The sequence below is a fragment of the Apium graveolens genome, chromosome 3 (assembly GCF_009905375.1).
Source record: "Apium graveolens cultivar Ventura chromosome 3, ASM990537v1, whole genome shotgun sequence".
NCBI lineage: Eukaryota > Viridiplantae > Streptophyta > Magnoliopsida > Apiales > Apiaceae > Apium > Apium graveolens.
The window spans coordinates 8,032,301-8,053,060 of NC_133649.1; the positions used below are offsets into that span (position 1 = coordinate 8,032,301).

General features: G+C 34.0%; 1 protein-coding gene across 1 annotated transcript; it reads right to left on the reverse strand.

Annotated features, from left to right (window-relative positions):
* Positions 1–1,008: 1,008 nt before the first annotated feature.
* LOC141711578 (uncharacterized) lies at positions 1,009–16,344 on the reverse strand. The gene is made up of 19 exons (XM_074514121.1): positions 15,935–16,344; positions 14,292–14,366; positions 13,977–14,127; positions 12,519–12,587; positions 12,261–12,433; positions 11,304–11,441; positions 10,574–10,699; positions 9,184–9,282; positions 7,354–7,474; positions 7,163–7,226; positions 6,273–6,327; positions 6,063–6,187; positions 5,710–5,783; positions 4,376–4,425; positions 3,544–3,630; positions 2,917–2,967; positions 2,762–2,845; positions 2,256–2,306; positions 1,009–1,378 (listed from the first exon to the last, which is right to left on the reverse strand). Exons 1-19 carry the CDS (start codon positions 16,265–16,267, stop codon positions 1,295–1,297), a joined length of 2,010 nt encoding a protein of 669 aa, XP_074370222.1. The 5' UTR covers positions 16,268–16,344; the 3' UTR covers positions 1,009–1,294.
* Positions 16,345–20,760: the final 4,416 nt, after the last annotated feature.

Sequence of the window (20,760 nt, forward strand, 5' to 3'; positions counted from 1 at the left end):
TCAAGGAAAAAGGCAGACGAGCCTTCCAGTATGGGCTTAGGGGGAGCAGATAGCCAGATGGACTTTCAGTATGGGTCGAGGGGGAGCCTGGTCACACTGAAGGAGGCAGAATCGACAGGTGTCGGGCCCGATGTGTGAAGGGGGAGATTGTTAGGAGTTGTCCCACATCGTTTGTGGGAGAGACAGTTTGCTAGAATATTAGCAGCAATATAACTCCATTAGTATGAGGTATTTTGGGAGGTGCCCAAAAACAAATCCGTGCGGGCTCGGCCCAAAGCGGATAATATCATACTAATGTGGAGTTAGGTCTGCTTAACAAGCCCAACACTTGCCTTGTACTCTATCTTTATTACCTTAACTTCTAAGCAAAGCGCTTGAATATCAGCAACCAACAGATCAAGATCACCACTTTCCTCCGGGGGACGATTAAGCATAGAAACTGCCAAACAACAATCTGAAATAATGAGTTTTGAATTGACATTTGAGAAGTGTTAGAGAATTCAGAAATCGGAATTATTCGATTGAGGTACCGATTTGCGATTTATCAGACGATTTAAAAAAAAAATCGGATGATTTATTGGCGATTTATCGAAAATCGGTCAAATCAGACAAATTTTTTTGACCGATTTTTGAAAAATCGTCCGATTTCTATAAAAGAGATTGAGACCATCTTTTTCCAAAATAACATTGAGGATCATTTTTGCCCAAACTATAAGGGGATATCAAAGAAATTTAATTCTGGAACAACTTATTTACTTTTATACTTTCGAAGATCTTGCGAACTTTGTTTAATTTTTATAATTTTAGTAACTCATAAGCTATAGTAATAATTAAATAATCATGTACCAACTTAAATTTTGCTTTTTTACTCATCACTTTGTAACTCTTGAAATCATAAACAACTTTATTCACTTGTCACTTTAAGCCACTTTAAACCATAAACAACTTTTTTAACTTAAGCTAAACAAGCTATATGCCTAACGATATATTATACTTCAGAACCACATGTTAAACTAACCCAAATCTGTAACAACTTAATTTCAATAGTTACGTATTATTTTTAATGAGATGAGATTCGTCAATTTTTACAATTTTTCTACCAGTCATCCTTAATGTTAAGAATGCTCCAAAGTCCAACCTATTTTGGTATAACGTACTGAATAGAACAATCATGTAAAATTTCTACTTGTAGATAGGTTAACTGATCTTCATTTCTATACTGTGGTAAATGGTCTCAAAAATGAATACCAAAACAAAATTAGATTTGAGTCTGTATTGGCGTTCCACAGCTACTTCATTCCTTACGACTGTTTCTCATCTGTTTACGCTTGTTAGCATCCAGGTATCGCTTCCTTAATCGAATAGCTTTGGGTGTAACCTGCATAGAAGTTCCACCATTTTATCAGACAGCTTTATACACAACTCAAATGTATGATTTAATTACCTCCTGTACTGGATCATTTATTGCCAAGACATTTGAAAATCAGAGTTTTTTAAATAACTGGATTAAATTCGGGTTTTGGCCCATTTTGGCAAAGTTTAAAATAAAATGACCAAAATAGCCCTGAAGTAAAAGTTGGCCATTGAATGGCACTTTGATAACACATTCAGTTTATGCGTTACCTTCAACGCAAATTAAAACCTCGTTCCTGTAACAACTATTATAAAATCAGTTTGACAAAACGTGCACACATATTGCGTTAACAGTTAAACGCATTAGAAAATTGCATTATTGGCCTTGCACGCATTAAATAATTGCGTTAATCACCAGACCTAAACCCCTCATCTCCATCAGCATGCATATGGAATGGGACCCACCACATGATCTTTGTAACTGCTATTCTTTTCACTTTGGTCCCTCTGACGCTTTATGTACGCCGTGTAGCATGAGGATCAGGTTTAACGAATTAATGCATATAGTACAATCGTTATGTATGTGCTAGGTAAGGGCCAAGAATTTAGAGGGTGCAATTTTGGACACTTGATCTAAATTTTGTGTTCATTTGGGTCATATAGGTTAAAACCAAAGTAAAAGAGAAGCATCTTGTTCTTGGTAGTGACTCTGAAGTCACACGCGCACACACACGTATAATTGCTCGTGGTGATACAAGTTGCTAATATATTGATTATTAAAAAACCCTTAAGGTACTGATATGTGGTATTTATGGAAACCTGTAAAGAAGCTACATGACATAATGCAACAATATAATCTTTCAACATTGATAGCGGTCAACAGTAATGATTGGAAAATGTACCTCAATAAGCTCATCTGAAGCAACATAACCTATTGCTTCTTCAAGGGTCATCTGCACCAAAAATGCATAGCATATTAGAAATAAACAAACTATAGTCAAGTCCATAAAGACCATTTTGATCCTTCACCATTCCACTTTATCGCATCCTAACTAATTTTCCAAACAAAGAAAGAAGCCCAATAATACTGCAGCTTTCCGGTATGTAAAAATGTAGCACAATAAATAAGTTAGCATCCATGAGGCAGTGAAAATAAAGGTAAAGCTCAGATTGAAAATCCCTGTGAGTCAGGGTACAAACTACCCAGGCCAAGAAAAAGTACATAGACCAATTAAGCTGGACCATCTAATGGTGGTCACACGCTTTCAAAAGATGCATCTGCTTTTACAGTTGCATACTACTAACCCATGTGCATTTGGGTGACACATAATATTTAAAAAAGTTATATATGACAGCATATAAATAAAAAGTGCAATCGAGAAAATGCTGGTTGCTAAACATAACATACCAGGCGAGGAGGAGATAGCTTCACAGTCTCATCCTTATTTGCCGACCTCATATTTGAGAGTTCCTTATTCCTTACTGGATTGACCTGAGAAAGAAAATAAGGTCAGTCGCCTTGACAATACACAGTGAAATGAGGAGAATGAATGTGCCCCTTACATCAAGATCAGTATCTCGTGAATGCTCGCCTACAATCATTCCATCGTAGGACTGCACAAAGTCAAAAGCTTAATGAATAGGAGTCATTAAGAGTATTTTCTTCATATCCTAAATATGCACATATTCTATTGTCCTGTCATAAACAATGAACTTCATTTTATCCAAAAATCCAATATTATATACAATTAGCAATTGTAACTATAGCTTCCAATTTGTCCTGTCCTGCTTGGGTTCTGGACAAGCCTCCAATTTGTACAAAATTAGCAATTGTAACTATAGCTATTCACATGAAGACTAATAACAGTAATTGTGTAACGGAACTAGCTGTACTGCTAAATGAAGATTGTCATGTATGTAGGTCTATTTTTTTTCTATGGGAGTAACTATGTCCAGCAGTACATGTACCAAGATAAAGTCACCTAGCATCCAGGTGGCAAAATACTGAGGAACAACTGTCGCCATATGGGTGCCAAGGTAGTTGCCTCCTTGCAAGTTTGGGAACTATTACAAGGATTCTAAAGGCGGAGCTCATTAAGGTAAAAACTAATATGAGGTACAGAAGTAGGAATTCAGGACAACTTGACATAATCTATAAGAAAGTAGTAAAACTTGGTAGTAATTGTCAACCTCCATTCCAGGTTTCACAAAGAGAGTTCCACGAGGCTCTAAACTAAGCAACGCATAGGCTGTTATAAGTCCACGGCCCACAGATACCTGTCAAACCAACTTATATAAATAAGATCCATACAATTACATAACAGAAAACGTAAAATTGGCATTTGTCAAAGTCATTGCAGATTAGCAACATAGTACATCTGAATTTAGAGAAGCATGGGCATTCCAGGCGGGGAGGATAACTAAAGCATAATATAATATGCAAAATAATGCTCTCAATGTATTTGTTTTAATCAAGCTGTAAAAATGCATTATAATTCATCTCTTTATTTGTACAAACTCATCCTCCATAGCAACAAAATGCTAGTGTATACCCTCAGACGTACAAGTTAGCACTCACTTGGTCGCCTCAACAAACTCATTAAAATTGCTTTCCATGTTCCAATTGTCAATTTCACACATTAATTGGACTTCTTGCCTATTCCAACTAGTGCAATTTTTAATTTTTCAATAGAGAAAGTTTTGCAAACCTACTTATACCGTCATAGCTGATACATGTCACTTGAATACCAACTAGTTCAATTTTCAATTTTTCAATAGAGATGATTAAATTAAGTATCACTAATATGCATTCTCATCCGAAAATCTTTAACACCAGAGACGGAAAAGGAGATGGAAAATTAACAAACTATCAAATATGTTTAGCCTCTAATGTTAATTTTTTTAGTCTTTTTGCTTAACTGTAAATTACAAATGGCTGACTTTCCATTATAGGTTTATGAACATGAAATTAAGTTACAACATCGACCTAACCCGAAAATTTAAAGGCATTACGAAAACTTACCAGTACACCTTTCCTGACATTTCCAAGAGGACCACGATGTTTTGCATATGCTGCATAAGAACAAAATATATATAGGTTTAGCATGTAGCAACACAACAAGTGCATTAGAAAGTCATAGCTACAACACCATTCAGGAATTTGGATCAAATCAGAGAACTCTGCAATGGATAAAAACAACTGATTTGCATGATGCACAAAGATGGTAACGCAACTCACTTGGCATTGAGGTAAAAGCCAAAATGGGAGGATATTAAACAATATTAATGTACTTAGAGCCTTATAGAACAACCATAAGATACAGTCAGAAATAAACCAACAGTTTGACCACGCGGATAGTTATAATATTGCAAATATACTGCACGTTCAGGGTGTCCAAAAGTAACAGCTTCTTGTTAGCTAGACAAACTTTTAGCCATTGGGGTCAAAGTCGCATGTTTTTGAACATTTTTTCCTTTATGATCTATTCCTTTTTCTCCATTTTATATCTGAATTTTTAAAAAAAAACTAGCATGGAATAAATGAGTATAGAGTTGTACAGGAAGTAGGGGTGTGCATTCGGTTCAGTTAACCGATAACCGTAACGAATAACCGAAATAATTTCGGTTCGGTCGACCAAACTTCACATTTCGGTTCGGTTTTTCGGAAATACGGTTATTAACCGCGGTTAACCGAAAAACCGAATTAATAACCGAATTGTTTATAAGATATAAATATGTATTATTATATTAATAATAATAGTAATAATTGAATAAAACATATACTTACTGATATTGCTGAGAGACAAAACACTTGGTTTGGGGTTGGGATAGACACACAGGACAGTAAATATACACACGGCACACAGGACACAGCTTAATTAGTATCCTCGGCTCTTTGGCCCTTGCTGCAGCAGCGGAATTAATGGCCAAGCAATGGAGCAGCAGCACAGCGTGAGCAGAGCAGCAAAGCATTCCACTATTTCTGCAGTTTATGATATAATTTTTTGCAACTTTTGGCATTTTTTCTGAAATTCGGTTTTAAATTCTGGTTTCCGGTTTTAACCGAATTATTAAGTTCGGTTTCGGTTTAAAAGCGAATACATTTCGGTGCGGTTTTCGGTAGGGTATTTTCAACTATTTCGGTTTCGGTTAACCGGAAAATAATTCGGTTTCGGTTAACCAAATGCACACCCCTATCCCTAACAGGAAGAAAGGAGTTATCCACATAATTAATATTGAAAAGAAATGATGGACACAAATATTACATTCACATGGAACTACAAGTACAACAATAAATAAATATAACTAAAGGCAGAAGATGCGGAAGGAACTAAAGGACTTTGCTGAGAAGCATACTCAGAAAAGCGCGGTGCATAAACCCAGTTCCACGTGTAGAACTGCTAAACACACTTCTGTAACCAACTAACCCCCTGAAATCAAATATTTTAAATCAGTAATAAATTTGCACAGAAAAGGTCGTAAAAAATATATTCAAGGGTTAATTAAAAAGGAACATTCAGAAAGAGATAATATAATAATAGGAATTTGATGAATCACTTATAACATTTCTAGTAACTTCTCCTAGCCCAATAGGCAGTCAGAATTTTCTTAGTGCAACACCAACTCACCAAGAAGAAGTACATTTTATACATTAATACATGACACACTATCAAATCAGGATAAAAAAGAATAACGAAAAAGTTACTAACCTCGAAGGACAAGTCAAAGACATTCTAATCCTGCCAACGTCCCCTGGAACCGCACTCATGTCAACAACTTCACCTTTCCTATGAGAAAGTGCTTCCACGACCCCACCTACGTTCTCCTCATCTACCTGAGAATATACATGGTTTTGAATTGCTTTAGTATTGGACAAGGAGGACAAGGAAAGTTGACTATACAAGTATTCAAATTCATACCTCAATTGTCACTTCTTCAATTGGCTCTAACCTAACATTATTTTCAGTTTTATACCTGATCCAAACCAATAACATTGATCAGGCACTAAAAACTGATCATTACAATAGAAGGTGACAGTATGATTTCACCTGACACCCGATGCAGCAGATATATATAGTATCAGTATGATCATAAAGTGAACAGAGGTGCAAAACTACCAATTCTCACAATCGACAAAGACCAAGAATACACAATTATACCACCTTTAATTGTTTGCTTTTGTATATAGAATAATAGAACTAACAACCATCACAAATGACAAAGATCAATCAACTGGGATTTTAGTCCTTTGAAAGACAAGAAGCACATTACCAGAATTTGCATATTATTTCTTAGTTCAGTCATTAATATGGTATAATCAGGGTATTGTAATCAGGAGAGGGAGACAGGGAGGGAGAGGGGGGGGGAGAGGGAGAGTGAGTGGGTGGGAGGTAGCAGAGAGTGGGTGGGTGGGTGGACGCAGAGGGGAGCAGTGTGGAGAGTGCAGATCCACTAGCCACTATGTCATTAAAGTGTTCCCAGCACATAACACTTTAGAGCAAATATACTCAAACCGAAGGCCGAACGATATCAATGGTTCAAGCTTTAACTTATATCCATATACAACAACCACCAGTATTGGCAATCGGACACCTTAGCTTCAAAATTTACATAAAAGGGGGTAAAATTTGGGGATTTAAAGCATCTGTTGTATTAGGATTTGTCACAGTCATAAACACATTAAGATGATTAAGCAGCAAGAAAAACCTCATAATACTTTTAAACTAAGCTTTAAGTCTTTTACTAAAACAAGTTTGTGAAATTGATATTTAAGAAACACACAAGCAAAAAAATGCATCGAACAACCCACATGACTCTAGGTGGCGAGACTGAGAGCTCAAACCCTTCACGCCTCATGTTCTCAATTAATATACCTGAAAGATAACAAGCACTTGAATAAATAAATTTCCAAAAGAGGGACACAAGGTGAGGGTAAGGAAAGAGGCCAAGGGCAGTTAATTTAAAGTACATGCATAAATAATAAAAGTTACAAAATTTCACCTAGCTGAAGCTCTCCTCGCCCTTGAACTTCATACGACTCTCCTATACCTGGTATGACATTTATAGCAAGATTTGTTTCTGCTTCAGCCATAAGCCTATCGCCAATCTTTCCACCAGTTAACTACACAAATTTGAAGTGTATCACATCAATTTAACATCCTTTGACCTGAAACTTCGGGTGAAAAGAGTAAACAAAATTATATCATATCATACTTATCCATTGGCATGCAACTGTTGGGGAAAAATAGCATAATTTAAATTTGTGTGCTTTAAATGACAGATTACCTTTTTTGGTCCAATGAATTGGCTGATAACACATATTAATCATGGGTGACAAGCTGTAATTTCTAATTAAATGAGTTATACTACTTGAGCAATTTTTTCCCTTCTTAGACTATACATACAAGTGTTGCCACTGAGTTCAAATTTTTAAGTTATTTTTTACTAGATAAAGTTATTTTTTACTAGATAAATGCAATTCAAGTGACAACAAAAGTATACATAAACATATACATATTTAATACCAAATCAAATATACAACACAATTTCAGGCAGGCTTACCACTTCTAGAAACTAGTGGCGGAGCTAGAAAACTTCAGTAGTGGGGGCTAAGCTAAAAATTATTTAAAAAAATTTGCCCGTTAAGATATTAATACATTAAAATTGTTCAAAAAAATTAGGTTTATGACAAAATATAGTAACTTTTTAAAAGAGTAGAAACTACTTTTTACAATAGTGGATTTATAAAGTAATTTTTTTACCGTATAAAATTAAAAGTTTTATTATTTTTTTAGTGTTGTTAATATGAAAAAATAATAAATTATAAATTCAAAATTATGATTTATTGCGAGATATATATACATGTCACATATAAACATACAGTATAAAATTTCTAATTTCTAATTTTTATTTTAATGTATAGATATTTAATGTAGGACTGAATAAATTGTTAAAAGAAAATTTAAAATTTGTACAAATTATATACACATAAAAGATAGAAAATTATAATATAAATTAAATTAAAATATGAAGTATCAATAATTATATAAGACTATTTTTTAATTTTAGTGGGGGCTAAAAAACATTAACACTAAGTTAATTCTAACCCTAGTGGGGCTATAGTCCCCACGAGCCCCAAGGTAGCTCCACCACTGTAAGAAACTATAATGCATCTTTACCACTTCGTATAACGCATATCGATCCTTTGTTACAAACTTCACCTCAGATTCAGAACGTGAGATACGAAACAACTAATAGTTTAGCATCAATATATGTTCTTGCCAAACTTTGTACCACTCATCCTAATCTTATTCACTTGATGAGATAGTGACACTTCTTTTAAACACATGACAAGTGGAAAATGCTCAATAATAGATATAATGGGAAGGAATATTCAGAGCAGGATCTAGCATTTTAAAGTAACTGATATGTACACTTAACCCCAGCTTAAGTGCAAGTCTGCGATGTGCCATTGTCTCAATTTTAATAAATTTTAGGCCCTTTGTAGGAAGAAGTATCGCTACTTCATCTTTTTTTAAGAATCTGCTACTTTGAAATGTCCATAAGAAATTGTTGTGCTTCATTTTAAAAAAGTCTAAATCGAACCAAAATACTATTAAATCTATCATTACCTGAGGTATTTGGAAAAATATTTTTCAGTACAGAGCTTTACCCGATCAGCTCTTTTGGAAAAAATTTCTACAAATAGTTCTGCATAATGGTCTATAATATCTCTATTACGAGTTACCAATGACAAAATGCAACAAAAGAGAGAGCAATAAACAGTAAACAAAGGAAACTACCAAAGAGGCTAAAAGAAACGTGACTTACATGAGTTCCGTCTTTACCAGCCAATGGGGAATCATTGACACCAAAAGTCATTGATATGGTAGGTGGATCAAGCTCAACAGTGGGCATTGGAGTCATGACCTGGCATATGTTGTTACAATTATATATGTATAAATGTCTCAAGCATTAGAAGGATACTTGATTGACTAGTTGAAGCATTTAACATTTACTTACGACATAAATTCTAAAGTTATTCCTTTCTTTAATCATTAAGTTACGCACTTGTGAGAACATATCAAAAAAAACTCAGTAGAACTTAAATACATAACCAAATGGTGTAAACAGTTACTATTAATGTGACAATGTCTTGAAGTTCGAATAAGAAGTTCAAAATTATGCAACGTAGCATTTTTTTAAGGTATCCTTCTGTATAAAACTGGGGTTGAAATGTTCCATACCTACCACCTGTTAAAAGTGTGTGCAGGTACAAGACAAGATGCAAGTTTTGCAAAATTACTTTCCTAAATAAAACAGAAATGAACATATCTGATACACATTGAAAAGTTAATTAAGAAAAGTAGGTTTATTCAGCAAAGTAAATAAGAACATATCGCCAAATCTACAACATAACTGAATAATATAAAGCTTGACAGCAGGACAGAGAACAATTGCACTGTTTTCGGCCGTAAGGCATATATCTGACGTGTTTTCATATATATTCAATTGCAATGGGTTCTATATACATAAGCACAATCGTGTTTCATTAACCATATAATTATATGCAGTGAAGTAGACTGTTGTGCATCAAGTAATTGAGTCATCACTTTTTCCCTTCGATTATTACAACACAAGAAGAAACCTATTACCCAGGGAGAGAAATTGAGAAGCAAAAGAAACAGTAGATCATTTTTTCTAACTGATTAAGGCGGCATCTAATAGATATACAACTTTATTAAAAACACAAAAGACTTGATTAACCTCGGAAGGCTCATGGTGCCCCACTACATAACTGTACAACAGTATAGGATTCAAAAGGACTACAACTTACATAATGATTGAGCAAATACTGTAAATATTTGCATCACTACTAGTGCCTCAGCTAAATACTGAACAGGCTTACAATTGATGCTCATATGATATTGTCTTAATATGGTATCGTCAATAAATTCTTATCTGAAATTCTTGTTTAGAACAAGAGGGCAACAAAAATTGAGTATAAAGCATTGTGTTTATCTGCAAAATGATCCTACTAAAAAACTCTTCTAACTGACTTAAAAGATCAATGAATTATATATAGTTTAAATTATACCATGAAACTTCCAAACAAAATAGCAGGTACGCAGAATTAACAGATGATACGATAACAACAATGAAAATAACAATAATAATAGTAGCAGTAACAAACTATTAAAACTAAAGTGCATTCACGTACCTCCACACTTGAGACCGTGTGTCCTATAGATGGACTTCCTAACCCAGACATTGATATAATATCACCAGCACCAGCATAATCAACTAAAACCAGACTTGTGCCCTTCTTTTTCATTAGCTTTGTGATCTGTAGCATGAAATATCAATATTCAGTTGACACGCAATATTGAAGTGGTATATAAAAAATCCATTGACGAGTATGATATCCAAGTAAACTTGATCGTCCTCATAACTTGTAAACATTATATTGAGTGTCTCGCAATAAACTACCGTTCACCACAGTGATTAAACTTTTGTTCTCACTCCATAAAACCTCAGTTTAGCAATATTTGCATTCATAACTTTGATCACAGAAGCAACCGAATATAAAAATCACAAAACAGAGCACCAAAAAGAAAAGAAACTACAGAGCAATCATGCATGTTCTCATATTGAAGTATGTTGCCCCAGTTGATACTTACAGACTTTAAAACATGTGAACTAAGTTCTAGAGCTTTTAATTAGAAACCCGCTTTTAAGATACTACAAGGACAAATCAAAATATGCCTAACTACTGCACCGGATATTATACCAGGGCGGTACACACAAAAAATCAGAAATACATGTGTGCGCCTCTTTGAATTTGAAAGGTAATCCAATTGTAACTTGGAGAGTTGAACATTACTTGAAACATTTCATGTAAAGTAAAATGGTCTCGGAGCTAAAAGTAGAGACAGATTAGATAAACACACCTTCCCTTCCTCGATTTTTACCACGCCAGCATCAGTACCACGAATCCCGTGGATTTTGTCGCCAACCCGAACAACTCCAGAATTAATACGCCCAGTTAATATCCGACCAAGGTAAAAATCTCGTTCCATCATGGAAACCTTACAGAATTGGTTAAACATCAAAAGAGTAATCAAAACCCAGAAAAAAGAAGAAAAAAAGTAATAGTGTTACAAATGTTCAGTGGACCTAATACATATATTCTTGGGCGACTAAAAAAGCCAAGTGATAAAGAATTAGCAGAATGCATTTTCAAAGCAAACTGTCCAAATAGAATCTATCAAAGTCCTCATCTAAAGCTAGATGGAATTTGAAAAAAAAACAAATTGTTGTACTGATTCTTTGTGGGCAGAAATCAGAATGATGTGTAGTAGCACAGTAGGGACATTTCAACTAACAAAATGTTAGCGCCTGCATGCTTGTTCAAATGATGTGTATCTAACATTTCTACTATTATGTCCATAACTTCGAGACATGTATTATAACACATTTCAATTACTAATTTAACTTTTATCTCGGAACCAGTATGCAGTCCATGTCTCTAAAGTAATAGCCTTAGCATTGTTGCTTGCTCTTCAAGAGAATGTGAGAAATAAGCTCCTCGAGTATAGGATGTCCATACATTTCAGGAAACTTTTCCGGAACAATAAGCAATGCATTGCACCTATGAGGATTGTTCTCAGAAAATATTATGTTCTTAGTTAAGCTTCGTAAAAGTAGGTGTATAACTTGGCAATAAAAGTAGGCGTACCCAATTTGTCCCACTTTCAACATATATATTTACAACATGATGCCTAATTTGATAAGATTAGTACAGAAGAAAAAATTGTTTTTGGTTTATATCCTCCCCTGCCCTTTCGAAGGATGCCAAATGCACATCAATAAAATATTGAGAATATTATGACTGTTTGTCCACCAACCAGCATTTTAAATGGTGCATCCAGGTCTGCTGTTGGAGGGGGAACATGTCTTATTATTGCATCAAGCAATTGCAACATATTTTTTTCATCATCAGGTGGTTTCTTGGTGAAGGTGGAAGAAGCCCATCCCTCTTTAGCAGAAGCGTAGAGAACAGGAAAATCCAGTTGCTCCTCTGTGGCAAAACAAAATTTCTTTAGCCAAGAAAAGGCTACAGAACGTATATGATACAATAAATAAGTTTCCCAAGTTTCTTGCACCTGTAGCACCTAAATTTGCAAAAAGGTCGAACACTAGGCTCTCAACTTCATCACATCTCTCCTCAGTAACTGCAGCATACAAGATTTAAAAAGTGATAATACGGTTTAATCAAGGTAAAAAAACAAATATACATTCAAAATTAACCAACTAAATGTTATTGGAAATGACATGCGTAGTTGCAACAACCATTTGCAGATTGTATATGTTTATTATATTAGTTCGTTCAAGGAAGAATCTCAAACAAATTTTTAAAGTTCCTTACTTGAAGTCGTCATGCAAACCACCAGACATCACTGTTTTTAAAAAACAAAGGTTTGTTCTCTTGCTGCCTGTTATCCTTTTTAGCTCAATTTTTACTTCCCCGTAGTATTTCCATCCCCATATAGTAAACACACACACACATTCTTGTCTATATGTATCCCAAAAAAATTGTATTGGAGACTTTTGTATCAATGTTTTAGCAAGAGTGTCTATATTATTATTTTTTTACGATAACCGGTCAGTTCAAGCTAAAAAGTAAACGAACCATTTATGCAAATAAGTTCTATATCATTCGTAATGTCTGATAAACCATAAGTTTTTAATCTTAAAGGTAATGCACTCTCTTGTAACAGTTTATACGCAATGTATACTTATATCATTAAGATAAGGACATTTTAAAATACTTAAAATTTAAAATCATGACTATAAATCCAAAAAATACAACAAACAAATGGCTGGACGAATTCCAATAAGCCTGCAAACATATCTATGAAAAGTAATGTACAATCTACAAGCCATCCATGGGCAGGTCAATGCGGGAGCACTGAATTAGATGTTCACACACTGGAAAATGAAGATTGTAGTCATTCAAAATTCTATGCATATTATAGAACATCTTTACAGACAGCATGCTATGCAAAATCGTGTACCACAATCAATGATATGCTACTTTTAAATTTTACTTTGTAAAACCCTCCAAAACGGTGATAATAGTGTGCATCTAGTTTTCAGACAGTGTCAAATATCAAATATAAGTAATAAGACCTCTATCAAGAATGAAAGAGGCCATAATTCCAAGTTCCCAACCACTATCCTACACAATCTTCAATTGTTTTCCTCAGTTCGAAGAAGAAGGATAGTAATAAAGAAACATAGCCTAATGTTGCAGCTTCTATATCCATCCATAAGAACTAACATGAGGCAGCCCGGAAATCAACATGTACAAATTTTAGCTAGTACAATAGAATAAAGGAACGGATGCAGAAATATTAGTGGTTAAATATAAATCGCAATGCTTTAATATAAACAATAGCCAAGAGAATGAGAAAGGATAATAATATTAGTGCCTTGGTGCTTTAATATATATATATCTGTGTGTGTGTGCGCGCGCGTGTGTGTGTTTGTATGTGTGTGCGTGCCCAGCTGGGCCAGAAAAAACAAGGACGAGTCAGTTGGGATGAATACGGAAGACATGCCTGAAGGTTTGTCTACTTTGTTCAGCAGAAGAAGAGGGCGTATATTGTATTTCAAAGCTTTGGCAAGTACAAATTTGGTTTGTGCAAGTGGACCTTCACCAGCATCAACGACTAAAATTGCTCCCTCAACCATGCCAACAACCCGCTCAACCTATGTACCCCATGAAAATAGAGAGGAAGGTTTAGATACTACAATCTTGTGTGCATGTGCCAACATCTATATTTATTGAAGGAAGCATCTTAGAATATGTTTAAAGTAAAGTGCAATAGAGTTAAGCATAGAGACTTTGTCAGTAAGTCAAGACAAAGACATACCTCGCCTCCAAAATCTGCATGCCCTGGTGTGTCCACCATGTTAAGTTCATTCTCGTTCCACGAAATGGACGTAACCTGCAAAAAATGGATATTAAAAGGTATAATCTTTTTAGGAACTAAAACAAATGCAATTGACATAATCACAAGACCTTTGGCATCCTAAGCATAGACTATATATTACCCGAAACTAAGGTATACAGAAAAAGGTTTAGATGAAAAAAGCTTTTAATTGATGCTAACTTTGTTCAGATGAGTTTGACTTTTGTTATAAGCTTTGTCAGCACCGCTATTTATTCTTAGTTAAACAATAAACAAATGAATCACGATATTATTATGCGGTATGTAAAAGCAGTTGAGCATCGTACTAATTCAAACTAGATAACTTACAAAAAAAGAGTATATACCTCTGAAAGAACTGTTCTACCAACTGGGGAAGTACATAAATAGTAGGATTGTTATATCAACTATAATCAAAATTTATATGCAAATACTCTTAATTCTGAAGTAAGTAACAGTGTATGAGTGTCATTAAAGACATGATGCATCTTTAACTCAGTGAGTTGCAGTCCTCCTAAATTAGCTTCATTCAGTTCACAAAAACCAAAATTGGAATAGCATGAAATATGTACTATTTTTTGGATAAATATTTCAATCCACGCCATAAAAATTAAAATCAATTTAAACCAGAGAAGTAAGGCTTAATTTCACAACATTCCAAATTAATCTATATTTCTACTTCCTACTCGTTTTCTTCGCAATCCATCATTAAATATTTACACTTCTTTGCTTGGTTCACTTTCCCCTCCTACATGTCACCCACTTTTCAATTAATTTTGTCCAGAAATTGTCACTCTATTCATAACTCATTTCATCCCTCACAACCAAAATCAAGTTCAAGTATCGCATAAAACAGTTTATTCATAGCAGTGTCTAAAGTCGAGAAAACTAGCATCAATGCTCGTTTTAACTCGCACTACAACTCGAAATATCACACCAATAAACCCCACACAAAATCACCCAAAATTGAAATATCATAAAACATTTTTATCAATAACATCGGTTTTAATTTTAAAGTCGAGATAACTAACACAAATGCTCATTTCAACTAGCACTACAACTCGAAATATCACACCAATAAACCGCGTACAAAATGAAAATATCATAAAACATTTTATTTATAGCACCAGGCACTAATGCTCGTTTTAGCTAGCACTACAACTCGAAATATCACACCAATAAACCGCACACAAAATCAAAATATCGTAAAAAAATATCCATAGCATCAGTTTTTAGATCGAGATAACTAATACCAATGCTAATTTCAACTAGCACTACAACTCGAAGTAACACACCAATAAACCGCACACAAAATCGAAATATCATAAAACATTTTATCCATATCATCAGTTTTTAAGTTGAAATAACTAACACCGATGCTCGTTCTCGAAATATCACACCAATAAACAGCACACAAAATCGAAATATCGTAAAATATTTTATACATAGCATCAGTTTTTAGGTCGAGATAACTAACACCGATGCTCATTTCAACTAGCACTGCAACTCGAAATATCACACCAATAAACCGCGCACAAAATCACGAAAAATCGAAACAAACGAATAAAAAATCGGAGATTCCGAACCTTGGAGGAGATAGTAATACCGCGCTCCCTCTCGAGAGAAATGGAATCAAGCGCTCGTTCATGAGGAATATCAGCGCCACACTGCCTTAACAACCGATCCATCAGCGTAGTCTTGCCGTGATCAACGTGAGCTATAACAGCAACATTCCTGAGTCGACTCGGATCCAACTCGGTCGCCGGAGCAGCGGCGGAAGCCGGAGAAGTGGAGAAGGCGCGTGTGAGAGCGGCGGCGCGTGCATAGAGGTGGGGTTTAAGAGACGGCGATTGATGAGAAGAGGAGGAGAGAGAAGTTCTGGTTGAGGACCAGAGAGAACGAATGAGCGGACCAGCCATTGAAATGGCAGCTCTGTGAGTTTGATTGATTTAAATTACAATAGGGTTTTGGGTTTTAGAGGAGTCTTCATTTTGTTTTCTTTTTTGATTTTTTTGTTTTCACTATTATTTGTTTTTTTTTCTTATTATTGTATAATTCGACGATACATTGCTTGTGAAGGAGGTAAATCGCAAGATCACGTTGAATTATTGCATGGGAAGGAGGTAAATCGCAAGATCACGTTGAATTATTGCACGGGAAGGAGGTAAATCGCAAGATCACGTTGAATTGTAAATTTTATCAAAATAAATATAAATTCAACTTAATCATCAGTCATTAGATTCTTATACATTACTTTTTTACTCTTCTAAAAAAATCAATAGCGTGAGAAGCCAAATTTAATAGCGTAAAAACAAAAGGCAGAAAATTATGTTGGTTATCTCTATAATTGATCGTTATCTCTATAATTGATCATGCTTATGTATCTTTGCCAAATTTAATGAGGTTGTTTCTGACGATGCACAACATCCTCTGCAAATATATCCATACGAGTAAAGTATAACGGGCAAAGTGCACCCTCTCGGAATAAAGGAATCATGAGCCTATAACGTAAAATTATTTGGTACTCCAATAACGTTATGCGTTGACCCAACCCATATGTAGGAATAGCTAGTTGAAAATCTTGAACATGCTCGGATTTCAGACAACAAAACATTGTTGTTTGTCACTCGAAAAAGTTAAACTCAGTGGGTACATTTTTACAAACACTACTAGATATATCCTCTAGTTGTGAATTGTGCCAAATCCACATTTGGGAGTAACAATTGTTAAGATTATTGTGCCGAAAAAACATTCTCCAGAAGGAATTGCATCACACACCCGTAAAATATGGTTCTGCAAATTAATGTACTGAATTCAAGAAATCACAAAGGTAAATAAAGTAGTACCACATGTCGTATATACACCTAACTCACCCCTTCGAATAGGCAGGATTGATAGTCTCCATTGAAGGGCACCAAATTCACGTCCTTCAGACGCACAATATTAGCTAATGCTTTCTTTAAAGCGGTATCGAACTGAGATGAAATTTTTGTTAAGTACTGTGGTGGACAAGTGCACAAAACATAATACTGTTGACTTATACCCATGCCTGAAAAAGCACTAGCTCGCATTGAGGATCATTAAACTTTTCTAATGCCCTCATAAGCTCTGCACATTTAAACTATCTCTCCTTAGCAAAATTCTTAATAAAACCAACATATATGCTTACAACTCCACATTTAGACACCCTCTTTTTAGAAAAATTTTGAATAAAACCAGCATTCATTGCACAAAGGTCCAAATTCGGACCAATTCGGACCAAACCGAATACTGAATTTTTTCAAAATTACGGGCTGAGGACCGGACCGGCTCTATCCAGTCTTGGGACCGGAACGAACCGGAAAAACCCGGATTAGACCGGGACCAGACCAGTTTAATTAATATTTATATAAAAGTTTAATTTTTACAATTTACTTTGAAATTTTCTTTCAAAATTTTACTTATAAAAATGTTTTGTTATTTCATACGACAATAAAAATTTAAAAGTGAATAAATATCTTATTATTTTTAAGTAATTTTTTAAAATATATGAATAACAATGTTTTATCACATGAAGCGTGAAATTTAGTAATTTAGAATATAGTGTCGATCAATTTTATTACATTAATTTATCACCTATTAATTTGGTCCTCTCGGAAATTCTGAATTTTTGGTCTAAGCACTTCTTGTTGCCTAGTTCTATTTATGCAAGAATTCAAAGTATTTTTACTAGATTTCTTTGGAAAGGTGATTTAAATTCCAAAGGAGGGGCTAAAATTGCTTGGGCCCAGTTGTGCATGCATGTTGAAAAAGGCGGAGTTATTCTTAAAAATTCGAAGGAGTGGAATAAAGCTCAACTTCTTGGCCACTTATGCAAAGTTATAGGCTTATAGCTAAGGCACTCTCTTTCTGGGCCTTATGGATTAATTATACTGCTCTGAAAAATGCTCAATTCTGGACTCTCAAAGAACCCATAGACTACTCTTGGATTTGAAGTAAGGTGTTGTGCAAGACAAGCCTGTACTATAATAAGAATAAGTCAAACTGAAAACCCTAAGATTCAGTTGTATTGGTAATCAAATTTGTATTTTGTATTGTATTACTTGAGTATGTAAAATGGTTAAAAGATCAGACTGGAGTATTTTCTTGTAAACAGTTCAAGTCTAAGGAATAAACTCTGGAAAAAGATCAAGACGGATCATGCCTCGGAGAAATGATACAGAAGTTTGGAGTTGAATAAATCTGTTTTATTGAAAATATTCTAAGTCAAGATATCGACAAGTCATGTAACGTCTGTGAAATTTACGTCTGTATTATATCATATTTATAATAAATTATGTTTGTTAATGTGTCATTTATGTGGAATTATCTGTCAAACCCAAATTGCTATGTGTTACGTGCATTCTGTGTCGTCCCGGTATTTTTAAGGTATTTTTCGGATATTTTATTGGACATTCATAGCTTTCATTTCAAAAGTTTTACGACCCAAATCATGATTTTATAGCTGATATTTCAAATAAAATAATGGGCCTTATTTTTCATCTAACGGTTTTTACCATCGCATTATTCTGTATTTTACAAATTTGCTCGTTTCGTGAAAAATAACTTTTCCGGGCCTCATTGGGTGTTAAAAACCCCACAAAAAATCACATTTTTTATTTTTATAAAATTTTAGGACTTTCATTTATATCATTTCTTTGCATTTTTGCATTATTCGCAATTTTTGGGAATTTTTGGCATATATATTGTATATATAAAATATTTAAAAATTAAATTTCAATACCCAAAATTATAAAAATTAGGGTCTTAATTTTAATTAGGAGTACTAATTTTACTACTATAAATAGCCTAATTTTTATTAAATTATTATTAGTTAAGTAATTAAAAATCAGAAATTAGGAAAAATTCTCTGAAATTCGGGTCGGATTTTTCAGAATCGGGTCAAGAATCAAACTGTGATTTCAAGCTGATTTCTGCATCAAATCAAGTGATTCGAGTATCCAAATCGAAGGTTTTCATCTGTTCTTTCTGTTTCTAGCATCAATTTCACGTTTTAATTCGTTGTTTTTGATTTTCGATTTCTAGGGTTTATGTTCAAATTATGGTTTTTTGATTCTAGGGTTATTATGATGTTTTGATGATTGATATAGCTTCCTCATGTTATTTGCAATCGATTCATGGTGTTTAATTGAATAAACGATTCCTGGTTGGTGATATTCGATTACTAGGGTTTATGCTTAATTTTGACTTATACGTTTTTGATTTTGAGAAAGCTGAGGTATATAAGGTGTTAGGGCTTTGATTATACGTGTTCTTAGCTTTGTTTTGCACTATAAATCATCGAGTTTCATGTACGATTATGTGATTTCGTATTTTGGCCGGAGTTCATGTCGGTTTTGATCGGAGTTGAGGATTCAGGGATGTTTTCGGTATGATTTGGCCGGAGATGAGTTGCTACAGTTGAGTGGAATTAAAACCCCGGAAAAACACATAAAACAGTTGTGTTTTTGGCTTGAATTTGCCTGGCCGGAATCCTGGTCGGTGGCCGGATTCTGTCAGAATTAATTTTCTGACAAGTGTTTCTGGAAATTATTTTTACTTTTTATTTTTATTAATTTTAAAAATCAGTTTTATTTATTTTATAAATTGATTAATTAATTATTTAATTAATTGATTTATATTATAAATAATTCTAAAATATTTTCTAAAAATCAGATTTAATTATTTTATTAGTTATTAATTATTTATTTATTATTTTTAAAGTGATTAATTATTTTGATAATTAATCAAATAATTTCCAATAATTCATAATAAATTCATTTTAATTCCAAAAATTATAGAAAAATCATTTTTAGTTCTGATTTTTCTTAGATAATTATTTAAAAATTATTTTAGAGTTTAATAATTAGTAATAATTATTTGTATTGAATAATAAATTGATTTATCTGTGTTTAATTGATATTAATTAGACCATTAGTCCGATTCGAGCGAAACGAAAGCCCTTTGACTCCGAAAAATGAATTATTTTTATTAAAAATAATATTAAAGCCTAATTTCTTCTAGAAATTAGTTGACCTTGTTATTTGTTGGATTATCAGTCGAATTGAGTGCCGAGACGAGTCCGATAAATTCCGAAGAAATAGGAAACGAGTCAGATAATGATCAGTTGAGCGATCAGCGAGTCGATTTTGATTCTAAAAATTATTTTTAACTATAAATATGATTATGTGCTTAAGTGTATTATGTGGTTAATCGAGTCTTACTTGCTAATATATAATATACGAGTCAGTCATAAGTGCATGGGTAGACGATAGGAGCGATGTGAAGTCGATTCAGGATGTAATTGAAGTACAAATTGACTAAACCAGTTTATTTCTCTAACAGAAGCTAAGCCAACAAGGCAGGCTGAGTCGGTGATAGGCGAAGGTGACAT

Bases quoted from the DNA above. Each gene is read 5' to 3' on its own strand.
- LOC141711578 (XM_074514121.1), bottom strand. From the start codon at position 16,267: ATGGCTGGTCCGCTCATTCGTTCTCTCTGGTCCTCAACCAGAACTTCT. The intron at 14,367-15,934 runs GTTCGGAATCTC...CATTTTTTGCAG, and splicing joins GTATTACTATCTCCTCCAAG to GTTACGTCCATTTCGTGGAA. The intron at 10,700-11,303 runs GTGTGTTTATCT...TTCATGCTACAG, and splicing joins TAAAAATCGAGGAAGGGAAG to ATCACAAAGCTAATGAAAAA.